The sequence below is a fragment of the Scardinius erythrophthalmus genome, assembly GCF_964197995.2.
Source record: "Scardinius erythrophthalmus genome assembly, chromosome: 12".
Lineage (NCBI taxonomy): Eukaryota > Metazoa > Chordata > Actinopteri > Cypriniformes > Leuciscidae > Scardinius > Scardinius erythrophthalmus.
In genome coordinates, this window is record NC_138232.1 from 34,498,776 (window position 1) to 34,517,938 (window position 19,163).

The 19,163-nt window shown below is 36.2% G+C and overlaps 1 protein-coding gene across 2 annotated transcripts in view; it reads left to right on the forward strand.

The window, feature by feature from the left end:
* Positions 1–19,163, forward strand: part of tanc1a (tetratricopeptide repeat, ankyrin repeat and coiled-coil containing 1a) — a 76,068-nt gene that overhangs the window by 8,770 nt on the left and 48,135 nt on the right. For both annotated transcript variants that reach the window (XM_081381684.1, XM_081381683.1), the window contains exons 2-3: positions 30–128; positions 16,864–17,085. In XM_081381684.1, coding sequence (XP_081237810.1) covers positions 65–128; positions 16,864–17,085 — 286 coding nt within the window. In that variant the 5' untranslated portion in view covers positions 30–64. The remainder of the gene's footprint in view (positions 1–29; positions 129–16,863; positions 17,086–19,163) is intronic.

Consider the following 19,163-nt stretch of genomic DNA (forward strand, 5'->3'; position numbering starts at 1 on the left):
TGCTCTTCAAAAACTTTGTGTTTCTGCAGGAACAAAAGACCGCAGTAAAGGTGGGAATTATACCATGTTTAAGGCAGTGCTAAAGAAAGGTCGAGAGGGAGGAGGAAGAGCTGGCAAAAGAGAAGCAGGTACAGTATGCTTCTTTATGGTCAGAAGGAAGGAAAGTATTAATAAAGCGTTGCTGACACGTATTGAACTGTTCTTTGCTTTTGGCTATTGTGTGCATGCTTAATTTAATTGCATAATTGGCTTATGGCCTCCAAAGAGATTTACAGAGAGGTTGTTGGGATTGGCTAAATGAGATTTAGGTTTTTCTTTTTCTTACTCCAGCTCAGGCTGTGGCTTGTCACTGCTTTATACTCGGGGGAAAATGATCTGGACTGAAAATTCCAGATCAGGACACACTCATAATCTCTGATGTTAGTGTCGGTTACTTAGAATCTCGATCTAGATCGGTTAGAGTCTAGATCTCTCGGTTAGAATATCGGTAATAGTCACCCAGTTTAAAAAATTGCCATTTATTTAAACATGTCGTTCTAAACCCATATAGCCTTTTCTCTATGGAACTCAAAAGGAGAAATTTGATTAGTATGACTATCCATATGGCTAGTTCGCTATATCCCATGTCTTCAAAAGCCATATGATATCTGTGTGATGAAAAGACCAAAGTTTAAAGCTATACTATGTAACTTTTGGCCCTCTAGCAGTTAAAAAACAAAACTGCATGCATTTTGCAGAAGAACATTGTTTTGGTTGTGCTTCTGCTCTGTGTGTCTGTGCAGATGCATGTTTATCATACTTCTCATAAAACATTCACTACTTGGCTTATCAGATATAACCAGTTTAGATGGGAAGGATCTCAAGCTGGCTAGGTGAAGAAGTTGAAAATACATTCCAGCACAGCGCTACAACAACCACATTGAAATGACCCTTCACAATAGATAATGCTTTACAATGAACTCTGTTATAGAGCTACATATGGCAATGTATCTGTTTAATAAAATATCTTACTCACTTATTGAGTAATAAAAACGCCATCTCCACGTCGCTTTTACAACTTTTCAAATCTCTGTTTTTGCCATCCTGGAAAGCCACGCCAATGTTGGTTCTTGTTTTATTACAAGCTCTGTGACTGTCGTGTTCTGTTTTTTTGTCAGCAGACTCTCATCTGGTCGCCGTTTTTTATTTTTTAAACTGGTGATTCCTCGGAGGTTCGAGATTTATCTGCTCCACGCCAACCTTTCTTTACCTTTGTGACAAGACAACTAACCAATGCCACTCTCACATCATACACGCGTCAAAGTAGCCAGAGCAGCTTTTTTCTATTTACAGATATGACGAGACATGCACAGGCCGGTGACGCATGGGTACGCAATTTCCCGCGAAAACCATTCCGACTGGTCTAAAATATAAACACTCATAATAGGCTTACCATAGTGGGTAAGACAAAAACATTTCGAGTAGGGTTCCTAAATTAATATTCAGTTTTTTTAAACTAGATTAAATGCTTAAATATATTTGACGATATCAAATTCTATAATCGATATTCTCTAAAAATTTAAATCACAAATCTACTTTTCTTATTAATGCATCCAGGAGAGCTAAGTACAGAACTCAAAATGGACTACTTTTAAGGTGATGATACACAGGGCAACTTTTTGAGCAATGTTGCTGGGCAATCTTGCAGAGCGATTGTTGCTTGGGCACTTTCCCATTGAAAATGGACAATAAATTTCTATCTGGATAATTTAGATTGGTCGTGGGCCCTGTGTCTCATCTGGTTGCCCGTTGACGGCAACATTGCCCGGCAACATTGCTCAAAAAGTTGCCCTGTGTATCATCACCTTTACAGTTGTCACTATGGACAAAGTCCCTTTAAGACAAGTCATTTCACTCGGCGGCCATCTTTGAAACGCCTCCCGGGCATGCAAGTGCAACTCCTAGCTCTTTGAATGGGGAAACATCAAATTCTCCAAAACTGTTCACCAAGCTTACGATTAAATTTCATATTTGAAATCACCAATGAAATCTGACAACAACTGTCTCATAAATTGTTTCTAAACGCTCAAATCATGACTGAAAACAAAATTTCTAGGCTGGATCAAGCTCATGCGCAGTGGAAGCGCACACTGACTCTTTATATAGGAACTGGAGCTTCTAACTGCAACTGCAGTGACACGATGACTTTACCAATCGGCAATTGGCTCTCATTTAGAAGGCGGGACTTATTCCGCCATACTGAGCGTTGCACTTTTCCCCATTCAAAACAAATATGAGTGATTTGTCTTGTGTTATTCTATAGTCTTTGCCATGGACTACTTTTACTGTAGATTATTTTTTAAATTATTTTATTTAATTTTTGTCGTTTTGTAGCTTACCTACCCAATCCCCCATTCACTTTCATTTTATTAAAAAGACTAACCGGGATGTTCTTCAAAAAAATTGTATTGTCTTCCACGAAAGTCGTATGGATTTTGAATGACGTGAGGGTAAATTACAGATTTTTTTATAGAATATTTTGGATGAATATTAATTTGAAAGTCTTTCACTCTTATGTCACTCTCTTCCACTGCGACAAATTAGAGTCATTACATCATTGATGTCACGTTACCATGAATGATACCCGTTTCCACACGATCGCACTGGTTTCCGCTCGGGCTTCTTGCTGAATTCAGCACCATCGCTGGCCCGATACCTCTCTCCCAATGGAGCCTCTCAATGGAGCAGTGTTCCAATTAACCTCATTCATCTCTGCTTCACTCACTTAAGTATGTCAAGACAAGTTTGAGAGCTGCCAAACAAACACTACCTGACCCACATACAAGAAACTTTTCATCTGCTAATCTAACTCAAAGTCTTGTTTCTAAGGAAGAAGACAGCAAATAAATGATTTCCCTTGTATATCCTCATCTCTTGAATGTAGTTGATTGTCACTTTGTTCATTCTCTGATGGGCAAATCTGCTCTACTAATATCGGTGAGCTCCCTCTGGTTTTCATACTGACAGCCAATGAAGTCTCTGTCGGTTAGAGGCAACACTCGTGTGTCCTCTGAAGAGGCATATTGCTCATGAAGTATTTACAACACCTTATGTTAGCTGCAGGGGGATGGAGAGAGTTATCCAGCACACATGACAGATCAGACGCCACTAATACACTCTGCAGTGACACTTTTTGAGGCGGATCATCTGCCTGGGAGCTCTGTTCTCAGTCACAATAGTCATAAAGAGCACCAGATACACAATTAGTGTGGTCACAAGAGGCCTTTCTGGTGTCAAATATCACCATTTTTATTCTGTAAAATATGTTGTCTTTGAAGATGCTGGATTTCAGAAAGCCGCACATGTGATTACTTTTCTCAATTGCTAAGACAAACTGTGCAACACATTTTTCAAAACTATTGAAAACACAATTGTACAAACTTTAAGACAATTACATTATCTGAAACGATCATTTTTAATCTAATTAAAACTTTACCTTCGAATGACTCGCACAAACATTGAACGTGCAGATAAAAAAAAATAACACTCAATGCATATTGTGACATGTACAGTATTAAAATCAATATGACCTCTTTTCAACCATAAACAGTGAAAGTGGTTTTTCAGAGCAACTGTTGTACTTTTTGAACTTTGCATTGCAACATACTTCTACACTACCGTTCAAAAGTTTAGGGTCCTAAGATTTTATGTTTTTGAAAGTCTCTTATGCTGTATAAGGCTGCATTTATATAATCAAAAATACAATAAAAAGAGTAATATTGTTAAATATCATTACAATTCAAAATGGCTGTTTTCTATTATAATATATTATAATTTATTCCTGTGACATCAAAGCTGAACTTTTATCAGCAAATTTTCAAGCCATTATTAGTCTTCGGTGTCACATAATCCTTCAAAAATCATTACAATATGTTGATCTGATGATCAAGAAACCTACCAATGTTACAAACAGATGTGTTGCTTATTTTTTTTTTTTCATTTTTTTCATGTTTGTTGAGAAATCGTGATACATTTTTCAAGATTCTTTGAATAGTAAGCAACATTTATTTGAAATGTTTTGTAACGTTTACTGGCACTTTTGAACAATTTAATGCGTTTTTGCTGGGTAAAAGTATCATTCAGGAAAATACTTACTGAAAATTTGTTACTGGATCCAAACCTATGAACGGTAGAGTACAGAAATATCAGTTTGCAGATAAAATGAGACTTTATTGGAGGAAAATATATGTTTGAATATGAATGGACACACTATTGAAACATTTCCAGAATGTACTGTACAATAACTTCATCTTTATTAAATATTTTGCAAATATGAGTTTAAAATGGTTTGTATAAAGAATGTTGTTCTTGTACTGTAGCTCTGGTCAGACAGCAGAGGAGGAAGTATAGCCATGGTGTGCCTAATGTTCTCAAATATAATAAAGATTTGGAATGCTGTACAGAAATGGTGCACAGAAGACCCGTCTAACAATTGATTCCAATGGAGTTTGACATTTGCCTGTTGCTAAGCTATTGACACAAAGTATAAAAATATGTACCACATACAAAAATTGAATAAAATAGTCAATTTTTAATAAGATTGACAGCTTTTTTTTGATACTCTGCACCATTGAATGACATTTAGAATTGACATTTTCCATTGACTCTATACACCATTTTCACTGAAAATTGATGCTGCTTGTTGCAATGCATTCTAAGTTTGCCTTTTCAGTGAAGTATACAGTATATGCAGCTCTGAAAGAAGATCTATTTGAAGAAAGCATAATTAACAACCTTAAAATGCTTTCTTGGAAGTCAGCTATTGTCCCCGAATCCGTGTGATCTTGCTAAGTTGATGTTGTTTTAAACGCATATAGCATAGAGAGACCCCCTACCAAACTAAGGTTAAGTGCTTGATCAGTGGAGATGGTTCATGGATCCAAACCTATAACCAGCTCGGATGTATAACTACCACTGTAGTTTGTTTGTCTGCTACCAGTAAGGATGGAACTAGGATCTTAGTTGAACAAACACTATTTTTCTCAACATAGTGACTCTGTGATAGGCCAACACCACCTAAAATCAGTCTATCAATGAGCACATTCTACTGTTTTATAATTTATCTCTGTTTTTGTCTATTTTTTTCTTCTCTCTTGCTCCTTTTTGTGGGTTTGAGCACTTTAATCCCCAAGAACAGACTTTGGTGGGGATTTCTGCTTTCATGGATTGACCCTTTTTCATTTGGAATGTCAGATTGAAGTATTCTCCTGCCTTTGAACTGAGGCCTTGTAAAGGTCGGATCAGGAAGGATTTAGATTTAAAAACAGGGCTCTGTTTGATGCTGGGTTACAGAGCAGTGTGATACAGCGTGACTCTGGCCTGAGATGTTGAGTTTACAACATATGTGTGTGAGTTTTTACTGTCCTCGGGTATAAATCTCCAGGAGTAGAGTGACGTTTAGAAAGTTGATCCATCTGCATTGTGTGTGTCAGCATCAGGATAAGGTTTATAGTTTGAGGCCAGTTTTGTGTGTGTGTGTGTGTGTGTGTGTGTGTGTGTGTGTGTGTGTGCGCACACATGTTACAGAAGGTTTCTCTGTGTTATCTCAGCTGCTCTGGTGTCCAGTTTCTCCTTACTCAGCAGGGGCTCCTCATGTTATTTAGGAGAATCAGACTGTTTATATAGACACACAAGATTCTATCCACCTATTAGAAACACACTTGCATCCAAATTTAAATTGAGTAGTTTTAGCTAACTGAAAATTAGCATTTATTGCAGTCCCATGTTTATTGCAAACATGCATGACTTGCTTTGTTTTGCATAACTTTAAAATTAGTTGTTTTGAAGACCAAATATGAAGTCCAGGCTGCTCTTCTCCTTACAAGGAAAAGGAAAGTGAATGATAACATATTTTACAGTCCTGTTCCTCATGTGCATACTATGTACTTATTATAGTAATTACAATAACTGAGTAATAACTATGTACTAACACTGAACCTGCCCCTAAACCTAACCTTAACCCATGTAGTTATCCAACACTTTCTTATGGAAGTACACTAAGTACACGTACTGTAAAATCACTGAGCTGAATTTTCTGCATCATTACTCTAATCTTCATTATTACGTGATCAATCCTAAATCATATTCTAAGATAGTTGTGGAAACCTTGATCCTTTTCCTCCCCTTGAATTCTATAATGAATAGAAAGTTAATTTATTTGAAATCTATAGAAATCTTTTGTAACATTATAAGTGTTTTTACTGTCATTTTTGCTGAATACAAGTATTAATTTCAACAACAACAACAAAAATCTTACTGACTCTAAATTGACTTGACTTACTGACTTGAACGATAGTGTATTTGTGAGGAAAAGACCAAGATGTAAACGTTATTCGCTCAAAATCTTGCACACAACTGTAGTTTTTAAATCTCTTGTTCAGGAGGTTAGTGGAATTTATAACAAACCTGAAACCTTTTGGACATCAGCCCAAATCTTTAGACATAAAAATAGGCCAAACAAAATATGTTAGAGATCATTTGCATTCTTTTTCAAAATGTTTTTGAGAAATGTTGGCTAATTAAAAACTGCTGCTCTCTGAACGGTATGATTAGCTTGTACAAAAAGGGAGTGTATCACTTGATAGTGATCTTCTCTGAGATTGTGTGTCTAAAGTAACACAAGGCTTAATCTCATTACCAAAAACACAGCTGGCCATGCTTTCAGATGTGAGCTAATCATGGATAACATTCTTTCAAATGCTTAAGCAGTTCCAGTGGTGATATAGGTCACCTAGTGAATTTCAGGCTAATCTGACATTTATACTATGGCCTAAATGTCAGGTAAACACATGAAGCACGTGCTACACTGAATGTGTTCTGGAGTCAGCAACCTCCTGGACTGCTGCTGGGATTCTGCCGTCAGGTAGAGATTTAGGATATAGGAAATGTAGAAAATGTGAGAGCAAAAGATAAAAGTGAAGCTAAATTTCTAAAGGATGCTGATGCTGAGTCATTTAACAGTTAAAGTTGCGGTAGGTTAGAGATGATTGATTCTATCTGGCTAAAAACGCCAAGATGATGTCATCCATCTGTGTTTTTGGTTTAGGGATAAATACACTTGTTAACCATTTCCTTCTGCATTATATTAGTCATCGGCCAATCTGTTCTCGCTCAGTATACAGTAGTGTTTAAAGTTGTGCTGTTCAGAAAAATATTAAGTATGATGTGTGTGTGTATATGTATGTAATATTATACTCTTGTAAATTAAGCATAATTTGTGAAAAGCCCCCTCCCCCCACAAATCTAATTTATTTAATTAGTGAATAAGAAAAAGAAATAGTGCATAATCTTAAATGTCTTTTTTTCTCATCAGATTTCTTTTCTTTTTTCATTTTTTTTAATTCAAAATCCTGAAATTGTTTATTTTCAGGTTTTAATATATTTCATATAAATGTTTTAATATATATTTAAAATTTAATTTATTCCTGTGATGGTGAAGCTGAATTTTCAGCATTATTACTCTGGTATCACATGATCCTTCAGAAATTATTCTAATTTGCTGAGTTGCTGGTCAAGAAACATTTCTTATTATCATCAATGTTAAAAAAAGTTGTGCTGCTTACTATTTTTCTAGAAAGTCTTTTTTTTTTTGGGATTCTTTGAATAGAAAGTTCAAATTTGGCATTTAATTGAAATCTATATATTTTTTATAAATTACATCTTAACATTTGTGTTTAATTTATTTTGTAATTTAATGCATCATTGCTGAATAGAAGTTAATTAAAGCTGGAGTCCGTAGTTTTTCCTCTTTGTCGCCATCTCTGTTTGAAATCTGCAATTGCAGTTATTCGCGGAATTATCAACTTTATGTGGGTTGTGCCTTGGCACGGCACAGCGCGGATGAATCCAATTTTTTGAGGAGAACGTGCGGCTGTCAGTCACCATGCCGGTGTGCATACTCTCATTCGGAATCACAGATTCTACTTTTTGGAAGTATGACCAACATAAGAATACTCACCGTAAAATGTCATCTGAAGAAGTCAGTAACATCCACTTTTGTTCTGACCAATTAAGGGGAAAAAAGCATTGCAGTAAATCGCGCCGATTAAATCTAACGATTGCTTATCATATCACGTCAAACCATGCAAATTATACTTTATTCTCAAATTGTTAATGTTAACAACATCAGCATTGCGTGACTACATTTAATGCCCTTCCGATATTTATCCTTGTTTTCTAGTCTTTCGCGTTTGTTTGGGTCAATCTCCAGTTGTCACTGGTGATTGTTGTTTGAACCTTTCTGGATCCACCATCAAATTGATTTTAATTATATCAAGTGCTGTGAGGAAAGGCTAAAAATCTCCACCTCCAACATCCTCACAGGCAATATAGCCTAATAGCCGAGACTCCTTCTTTATGTGTCCAGATGCTTGAATTTCCCGTGGAAATCCACCAGTACCACTGGAATTAAAAACATTATTACAAGCTTACCGTTTTGAATCGAGCTAAGGCAAGCAGATAGTTTTGAACACTGGCTGGTTATGTATTTGCTCAAAAATTTATTTTGGATCATTTTTAACCCAAAAAAGCTACGGACTGCAGTTTTAATTTCTTTAAAAAAATCTTAGTGACCACGAACCTGAATGGCAATGAATATAAATATGTACATTTGCCATTTAAACAAAAACGACAAATGTTTGTTGACCTTCTCTCCTTTATAATTAGTACTTATGTTTATATAGGCTATAACACATTACAGAGATACAAGACTATATTTCCCTGTTTTCCATTATCTAATATCTTCTTAATTGTTATGAAAATAGTATTGGAGTAAACTACGATCTGAATATTTCTTCGTGAGTTTCACCCATGGCCTTGTTTCCCTTCCTTCCTTATTGTTGTCTTCCTACTTCTGTCCTTGCCTGTGATGTTTTTGAATTTCCTGTCTGAAGAGATGTCTTTGTATTTCTAGATGGTTCGATCAGGGGTTAAAGTCTATTGTCCTTGTTTTCCTCTTTTGTATATTTTCCAATCCTTGTCCTTGTGTTGTTTTCTTCTTAAGTTTCTCCAAAAGTTGAGCATTTGTCACTTCAGTCAATCACTGTTTCTTATGGGGATGCTGAACTCATGAAAACGCCAGCATACCTGATTTACGCCACGTGCACATTAAGCGTCCATTTTCAACAGCAAGGATGTTTTTTTTTTCTCTCTGGTTCAGTCTGTCCACATTTGACTAAATATAGGACTCGGCAAGGCCTCCGTCCAGCTCCAAACCCTCATTTCGACTGAATTTATATTCTGATAAATATTTGATGTCTGATGAATGGAGTCTCTGGTCGGTATTTTGGTCAGGCCATAGTGTTATGAATGCAGGGCTGTAATTATGTCAGAGCTCTCTGGAGTAGACTGTCATTAGTCAGACTTGATTTGCTGGGCTGCATTAAGAGGCGACCGACCACGATTCTCCAATAAAAGGGAAGAAGAAAGCCATGGCAGCAAATTTTCCACCCTATGGCCAATGTCACATAGTCTCAACACTGGAGTGAAACTTTATACTCAGGTCAAGTATTATTTGAATGTTGATTTGAACTGGAATGAAAAACATCACTTTTTAAGAAAGTATAAGAAGAAAGGTCTTTCTACAACAAAATGTAATTATCAACAAGTCAAGTCAAGTCAAGTCAAGTTTATTTATATAGCGCTTTTCACAACACAGGCTGTATCAAAGCAGCTTCACAGCAATAAATTAGAACAATACATCAATGTTTGTTTCTAGTGGAACGTCTACGTTTGGTAATGCTGATCAATAGTATCGTTGATTGATTAATTAAATTAAATTAAACAAACAAAGCTATATGTATGATATAATCTAACGTTGAGACAACAAAACATCTTATTTTTTCTTATTTTGTTTTGTTTTTATTCTTTAAAAGTGAATTAAAACTGAATGCACTGTATTTTGAGAGTAAGAAATAAATTGATCTATTTTGATCAAATATCCGTACATTTAAAATTTGAGGAATCTTGGTTGTCTACAAAATGTCATAAAATCAATTTTTTATTTATTTGTTATTATCTAAAAGCGTCTACTAAATGAATAAAATGTAATGGAATCGAAAACTATTCCAATTCTGGAATTGGACACTTAAGGTCAGGAATTGGATACCGTTATATAATTAAATTTGATTCCTCTTATCGATTCCTTTTGTGTGCATTTTTATATGACTTTAAACCATTCAAGAGCAAGACTCGCAAGACTCGCAACAAGAATGTTTTCTAAACTGCACACATATCCAAAGTGTGTGAACAGAAAGCTTCCTCTCATACTGAATAGTGCGTGATACTAAACTGAGTTCTCTTCCGCGTATTTTTGCACTTGAACGGACAAATACAAACAAAATGTCAAAATATCCTTGTAAACAAAGTCAGTCATGTCTTAAGTGAACGAAGTGACAGCAGCCTAATATTCATGCTGCTGTCTCTATAATAAAAAAACAAAAGACAGAAAAAATTCACTCGCTGTTTTGACTGAATAACTTTGGTTAACTATATTTGTTATTTTATCTATAAAGTGCAGTGTTATTTTACATTTGATTACAGTTTCTGTACCTGAAAACCTGGAAATTCAATCTTTTGTTTAGTTGTATTTATTTGTGATTTGCTAATTTGTTTATTTGTACTTTTTTAATTACTGAGTGTTTACTTGTCTTTAATAATGCTTAAAATGTATATTAGTTAGGCTAGTTGTTTTTGCTATGGTATTTTTAAACCAAAGACAAAAGTTCAGATTTTTGTTCATTGTATTCAGCTACAATGACATGTTTTGCAATAAAATTTTGAATAAATGTGAATACGTTTTTTTTTTTACCTTATTGGAATCGAAATTAGGAATCGATAAGAATCGGAATCGTTAAAATTCAAATGATTCCCAAGTTACCCAACCCTAAGTAAAAGCAACAAGAATGTAACAGTAGAAGTAGTAGGGGATTCACATTTCACAAAATATCAGTAACTTTGATTAATATTATTTGGTATTTGTCTATATTAAATTTCATTGTGCATGCTCCTTTCCCTTTAGATTAGGATGACCTTTTCCTTAAAGGAGCACTCCACCGTTTTTTTAAATAGGGCTTATTCACTTTCTTTCCTACATTTAGATAGGTGGGCAAATGCATTTTTGTCTCAGTGCATGCATTGTTTTAGTTTGACAGGGTCGGCGCTAGTTTAGCTTAGCATAATGAATGGAATCCTTTGTTGCCAGCTAGCATGGCCTGAGTAAAAGTGATAAAAAAAAACAAAAAAAAAACACCTAATTACTTCTTGTGGCCTGCATATTCACAACAAGTACAAATAGCGATGCAGATTAACACTAGGCGATTTCCTATGCAGATATTAACTTGGGACTATATTAGGGGGAAGCACAGGCGAAGCACTGCTACTTGGGCGCAGAGATATCATGCCCAAGTAGCAGTGCTTCGCCTGTGCTTCCCCCTAATATAGTCCTTATTATATAAGTCAATATCTGCCTAGAAAATCGCCTAGTGTTAATCTGCATCGCTATTTGTACTTGTTGTGAATACGCAGGCCACAAGAAGTAATTAGTTTTTTTTTAAATATATATCACTTTTACTCAGGACATGCTAGCTGGCAACAAAGGATTCCATTCATTATGCTAAGCTAAGCTAACGCCGACCCTGTCAAACTAAAACAATGCATGCACTGAGACAAAAATGCATTTGCCCACCAATCTAAATGTAGGAAAGAAAGTGAATCTAGCCATTCGATCGAACCGCTTGAGTAGGCCTTATTCTGATAGACGTACGCTTTGTTATGGGTCAGCGCGAGTGTGTTTCTGTCGAGATAATGTATTTTGAAGACCCCCATCGCGCAGCTTGCGATCGTTGTAACTGTCGATATATCGCTGGGAGAATGCTTCGTCGTACAACAGAAGTAATTTGCAGCCTTGCATTATGACCTCAAGCGCGATCCCGACTTTGCTAAAATACTCCAGGATTAGAAAGGAGTCAAATCTGGAGGCGTAATGAGCGATGAAGCAGTAGCCTTCGTATCGAGGTTGTCTGAATTTCAAAAAATGGTGGAGTGTTCCTTTAAATTACAATTGAATGTAATCTCAATATCCATATTTTATTCTGTATATAATATTGTAATGCCTACATTTACTTTTAGTTTCATTTCTAATGGGTTTTTTTCCAGCCACAACAGTCTCAACACCTAGAATTTTAAATCCATGTATCCTGAAAAATAAATATTTTAGACGGCCTTAGACAACCAGACAACCAGGCCATTCCAAATTCTTTAAAGAACGACAGTCATGAACGTGTACCTATTATGCATTACTGTGTGTTGTAAATGCTATGGCTGAAAAATGCTTCCAAAATCCTTGTCTTTGTGGGGCTTGGGGATTGGGGATAGAATATACAGTTTGTACAGTATAAAAATCATTGTCTATTTGGAAAGTCCCCATAAAACATGGAAACCCAACGTGTGTGTACGCGCACTTTGCCTTCATGTAAGAGGCACACATGCAAGTCTATAACCTCTTACATTACTAAGTAGGAATTTGTTTTCAGGAGGAAAAACTTATCAAGTTACCTTGCGTCTTTTTTGTCTTTTTTTTAAAGCTGTGAATTAATATCCATCCTGTTTTTTTAACTTTCATGTGCAGACAGTAGTTTACAGTTTGTCACTGCCCATAAATCTTTCTCCAAATGGACTGCAGGGATGTCCTCTTGATAATATGGCAGGCTGTACTATGAAAAGCTGCATTTCTGTTGGCATTTTGTTTGAAACCAGTATAGTTTTGGCGAGATCAACAGTAAATCCTGTTGCGGTGAGAGGAACTTCAGGCCCTTGTATGTTTGCTTTGGAATGTTAAAAAGGCTTAAATTATTCTCAGCTTTCTTCGAAAGGGTTTATTATAGGAGGAGAAAGATATATAGTGTTACTGTTGGTCATAAGACAGTCTTAGTAGTTTGTCTGTATGTTTTTATAGTGGTTTTGAAGGCTTGGATACAAAAAGCCATTGGTAATGATATCTAGCTAATTCGATTTCTGACGTCCTGCTGGAAAGCTGCAGAGCTTTTGTGAGGTTCACCGCTCATACAGTAAATTAATCTGATTTAAGACTGAGGGTTTAAGAGACTCAAAGTCCTAAATGTTCAGTGTTTATTATTATGGTTGAATAAGTGACTCATGTTGAACAGATCACTCATTCAGGATTCTGTGCATTTGTAGGGGTCATGAATTGAGAAATCAAATTTTCCTTGATCTTTTGACACATAAGAGGTCATTGTTCTACAGAAATATCTTGTAAGTTTCAGAACTCAAAACTTCCTAATTTGTCCGAAAACTAGTTGAAACCAAGCTCCCAACATGATTCATTTCGTATTCTGTCACATCATAGAGCGATTAAAGACAGCCTCTGCAGAAGAACATCAATGCCTACTTCTACATCATTGTCTCTTCAGCTCCTCCCACCTATTTGCGCATGTCATGTAGTGGTAAATACGAGATGGAAATACAGAATAACTCAAGCAACAAAATGATAGAGATGCCTTTGAGGATTACAAGATATTTTGCAGTGCTATGTTTTGTAAAAACAGTCTTTGCATTGCCTTCCTTGTGATCTTAACAGAAAGATTACCATTAACACAAGAAAGCGTGGATGAACTTTATTTTTAACAAAGTTCCAGATGGTGCCAATAAGACACTGGTCATTTGTTTGCTTAATTTTACTTCAGGTTCATATTTAAACAAGACACCTTTTAGTAAAGGCTTTTCAGAGAGACAATAAAATAAAAGATGATGCAGTGCAGACTATATCCGACAGCAATGTCCCAACATACAAGTGTGAGTAACAATGTTTTTACCATGTGTCACTATTGCTTTGTTTGTTATAAAACAGTGGTGTTCAAATGCTGGACACAAGTGACCGTTCGCAAAGACCCGCCCCCTTTAGTTATTGTTGCTATGTCCGACAAGCCATGCCGCTCTCACACCACACGATGTTCTCACGCAGTGAAAAATACATCACGCATGATCACGGAGCAGAGAGGACACTGACAACGCGCTAACAGACAGGACAGACCAGGTTACTTTTGATATGAAACAAAGTCTCAGCTTTCAAATTTAAACAGTATAAATTTAACAAATTGAAATACCATTTGTGGCTCTTTAATGTGTCTAACAGATCGTTGTAGAGTCTCAGTTAAAGCTTCTCGTGAACCGATCATCTCTTCCTTCTAGTTAATTTATAGCAGCAAATAAACATGATTGAACATCAGAAGGAATGTTGTTTTAACCACGAAAAGACGTCAGTACACTCCGTTTTTCAAGTTCAAATCCTCCAACGTCAATCTACTAACTCTCCTGACTGCTTTGTCAGGCATAAATGGTGGATTCGGTTGATGGCGGATTATGATTGGTCAGATCGCCTGTCAATCAAACTCCCTGCGACGGGTCAATTGTGCCATTTTACAGTTTCTACAGATTAAAGTGAGCAGCGCATTGAAATAACGGAGCGGTTCACACCTCAAGTGCTCAGGGTCGTTTACGGTAATGTTCTTTAGGCGCTTCATCTTCTTATTATTATTATCTAGAGCCAACGCGCTTAATTCAAACCCTTTCCGCTCTGTGCGTGTTGCTTCTCTCTTCCGCTAAATACGTAGAGTGCCACATTAAGAGCTGCAGATGACGCCGTTATTTTAACAACAGTAACCAGAAACACGGTTAGCAGCAAAATAGATACATTTGCTAAAACACAGAAAATGAGAACTAATACAATTATTTGTATGTCTAGCTTACCTTTTTATACCTATTAATTTATCCAGTTGGGAGAAATATTTAGTTTTTTGGTAAATATTGGTAAAAATTCTTAGACATCACTGCTTTGGCCAAGATTGTCATCTTTGATTACTATTTTGAGTGTACGATTGTTTCTTTGACAAAGTACTACTGCTGAGCAGATGGAAATGTATAGCCTATCTGTTCCAAAAAAGTATTGTCCGGACCTCCTCTGGAAAGAAAATATAGAGACCGGACCTCTTGGAACTAATTGAATGCCCCTGTTATAGATGAGTATTTATACCAGGCATCCTTAAATAGCGGACCGTGGGTCCTGTTCCAGACCCTGGCTTGGTTCCAACTGGACCACGAGACAAAGTGACAACTGTAGCACCATTTCTACAGTTTAAATTGAGCAGCGTGTCAAAACAAGGGAGCTGTTCGCACCACAAGCACTCAGGGTCGTTAATCGTAGACCTAATGACTGATTTATGTTCATCTGATGAAATATTGATGTTTTTTTATTTTTAATCTCAGATAACATTACTGACTGTTTTGACTTTTTAGGATTTTTCTTTTACAAAGTACTACTGCTGAAAATATATATGTACTGTAACTATTCCAAAAAGGTATTGTCCGAACCTCTGCTGGGAAGGAAATTTAGTCACCGGACCTCCTGAAACTTTATACTCCTTGAATACTCCTGATTTATACTGTAGCGCCGCATTCAAACCGTGAATAGTTGTGATTTGCTGTTCTTTCCTTTGCTTCGGCATTTTTTGGGTTAATGCAGGGGATTCCCGGATACGGAAGAAAGCGTATTCTCTATGTGCTTTCTTTTGTAATTGTTTAGATCTAAGCTATTCACTGTAATCCTGAGTAAAAGCTTCAGTGAGAGACATCTTCTGTTTTGTCATCAGTAAGACATTACAACACGTTTCATTTAATTTAAAACGCTACACTGCAAATGACAATATATACCTTTTTCACATCGAAAAGGATGAACGATAGCCTGAAAGTATGACAAATGATGGTGCATTCATTCATAATTCCGTTTACTCAAAACACTGTAAGCTATCACTTGTCAATTATGACTGTGGTAACTCCAAGTACTTAAGCTTTATTTGCCACTACCAAGACTAATGAAGCAAATGTAATATGCATAAATGTTTCACATTGTCGGCAAATGTGACAAGATATTTTTCAACATTTGAAGTTTTCTAAATAATTCCACTCTTGTAATAGCAGGGACATTGAAAGTTATTTTAATATGCATAACTGTTACCTAATCATATAATTTACTTCCAAGTCTTGAATGCGACACGCCTATCAAAAGGGAGTGTTTCAAAGAGAGGGTCAAAAACAGGATAGAATTAGGATATTCTAAATTAGGATGACTTTTGATGTAAAAATCTTGATAACATTATAAGTGGAACTTACAGAACATAAAAAAAATGCAATTCATGACCACAGTGTCTGACCTGGTTCAATAAAGGATCCCTCCATTACGAGAGCCTACTCTACTCTGATTGGTCAGATGGCCCAGTTTGTTGTGATTGGCCTGCCGCTTACAGCACGTTGGAAACGAAACGTCCATTACCATCTGAATTTCAGCTCCCGGAGCTTCCTCAGCACTTTTATACACCATAACGATGGCGTTGGATTTACTGTATTCGAGCCCTTATCTTTGGAAATGTATGCAAAGTGGATTTGCTTTCACAGCGCAGAAAACAGCATCTTTATGTCGACAGCACAAACCAAACTCTTACCTAAGCCTCAGCTACGACTACAGTGTTTGAGGATGGGTCAAAGTTTTATTCATTGGCAGCCAATGAAGACCATAGATGGGCATTATACAAATGTATTACAAACCTATGTAGTTTCGTGCAAGATGGAATACTGGAATTACTGATTCAAGCAGTTAAGTATCGTTTCTTTTTGTTGCGAGACAATAACTCCATTTGTTGTGCACTTTGAGCTTTACCACATAATATCCACTAATATCCAAAAAAGCATAAGAGGGGCACTTTAAAAATTGCAGAAAGTCTAATCAAGAATTTTGCCTTTCTCATTTTTGTTTAGGAAGTCAATCTCTCAGCCCCAGTTTCCATCACAGAGTTCAGGAAGATGGGATTGTGGTTCTTCCGAATCATGGCAGTGGGCCACTCCCAGTCCAGCCGTACCCTGCAGAGGAGGTGCTGAGGCCGAGTTTGACCAGAGGAGTGTCCGTCTCCCTCCCTTCCTCCCCACTGCTCCCTCCCCGCCAACCCTATCTATCGCCCGTCCGGTCCAACAAGTCATCGGGTGCGTACGAGACTACGAGTCACTTTTTAACCATGGCGCATCACACAAGCAATTTTAGGTGTCAGTACAGTACACATCCATTCAGAGCTGATGAAATGTGCATTTTTACAATGTGAGATTGAGAATAGAATAAAGATATAAAAAATATAAGTAGTGATCAGGGCTTGACATTAACTTTTTTTGCTCACCAGCCACTGGTTTTCCAAAGTTACTAGCCACTCAGCATTTTCTCTGGCCACAGTTTTGACATTGATACCATGGGGAAAAATATAGACATTATTCATATTAGCTCTTATACTACAGGGCTGTTGAATGCTTGATTGGTTGACGAAAGTTCTAAGGTGTGCAGTTATTTTCAGGGAAACGCACGGCTAAAGTAGTTCCAGCAGGTTTTGACCGCATTACGGTTCCATATCACTTCGCGTAGTTAACGGTTATAACAGAAAATAGGATACAATTCATAACAAGAAAAAACACACAGCCCCAAGCGCCATTTTCAATGTCTAACGTCACAATCAATGGAAGCTTGCAGTTTTATTTAAAAAAATAAAGAATATAGTCCTATCTATAATCAATAGAAAATTAAACTGAATATATAAATAAATTGATAGCCCTGCTGCACAGGTTTTCATTATTATTGCAGATAATATAACAAACAAATAAATAATTATAGGCCTACTTGTTAAAAGGGCTTTGTGTTCAATTAATTAGGCTAGCCTACTGTCAATAATAGAAAAAAAATAATTAACGAATGAATTAAAACAAATGAATTAATATTAAATAAATTAAATAATATTGATGCACATGCTTTTCTGTCTCATTATTGCAATCTCTCTCTCTCTCTCTCTCTCTCTCTCTCTCTCTCTATGCAACTGCATTAGTCTAGGTTTAGCGGGATATCTAAAATAAAATAAAATATAAAAAAAGAAATTCAGCATTTCTCTTTTTAGTTTAAGTGAAGCACTAAAATAAAATAACTAAAACCTGAAAACTATGTAGACATACAGTATATATTTTTTAAAGCACAACAAAATTACTAAACCTTTAAATTACAATGACACTGAAAATACATATAAAATTGTATTAATTAACACAAATTAATAGTATCTCAACGAAACTAAAATAATATTGGCTACAGTATGAAAGCAAAATACTTAGGTTTAGCAACTTTTAAAGGGCGGGAAAAGAAACATTAAAAGGTGTGTGTATATAGTCAAACTCTGCAGTATTTTAGAGCAAATTAGTAAATTAAATGTGTTGTGAAGTGAAATATTGGCTGCCCAGATTATTATTTTTTAAATATTATTTACATATTATAGATATTGATACATTTTACATTCAATTTTTGTACAACAAATAATGTTTATATGATGCTCAATGTCGAATCGGAGTCCTGAAGCAAAACCGTTTAAGAACCACTGGTCTGTGCGAACACCAAATATCACTAAAGTATGTACTCAACAGAGGACTGAGGGCAGCATAGATTCATTTACCTGCTCCATGAAGATCAGAGCACAAATGTCAGGAGGACCATTGTAAGGTCAAAAGTCACGGCACAAAGAGGGGTACAGTTGACTTTAGGATGAGTTTAGGTCAAGGCGAACTAGACCTTAAAATGCAGTCTCTCCCAAATGTGTGGTTCTATAAACTGTATTTAGCTGCTATAGATTATTAGAGAACTAATGAATGAATCCATATCATATACGGTGTATTATGTGTAACGTTATCTTTGTGGTATTGTTAGCTCTTTGCTGATTCATACTGATAGCTGAGCTGAGAGCTGCCAGTCACAAGGGAGAGACTTGGCAGTTTCTTGGAACTTGGCAGAAACTCGCTCATTATTTTGGGCTGGCTACACACACACCGATTGTTCTTCCCACAGTCTTGCACCTCAGGTTGTGTGATTTTATACCCACATCAGCCCTATGTGCTGCTGAATTAAATCTGTTTTTAATTAGAATGCTTTATAGAACACATTTTCTGTAAAAAAAAAAAAAAAAAAAACCTTCAGAAATGTAACAAACGTTACTATTTATCAAAATGATTCGTTCCTGACTGAATTTAGATCCATTATAATG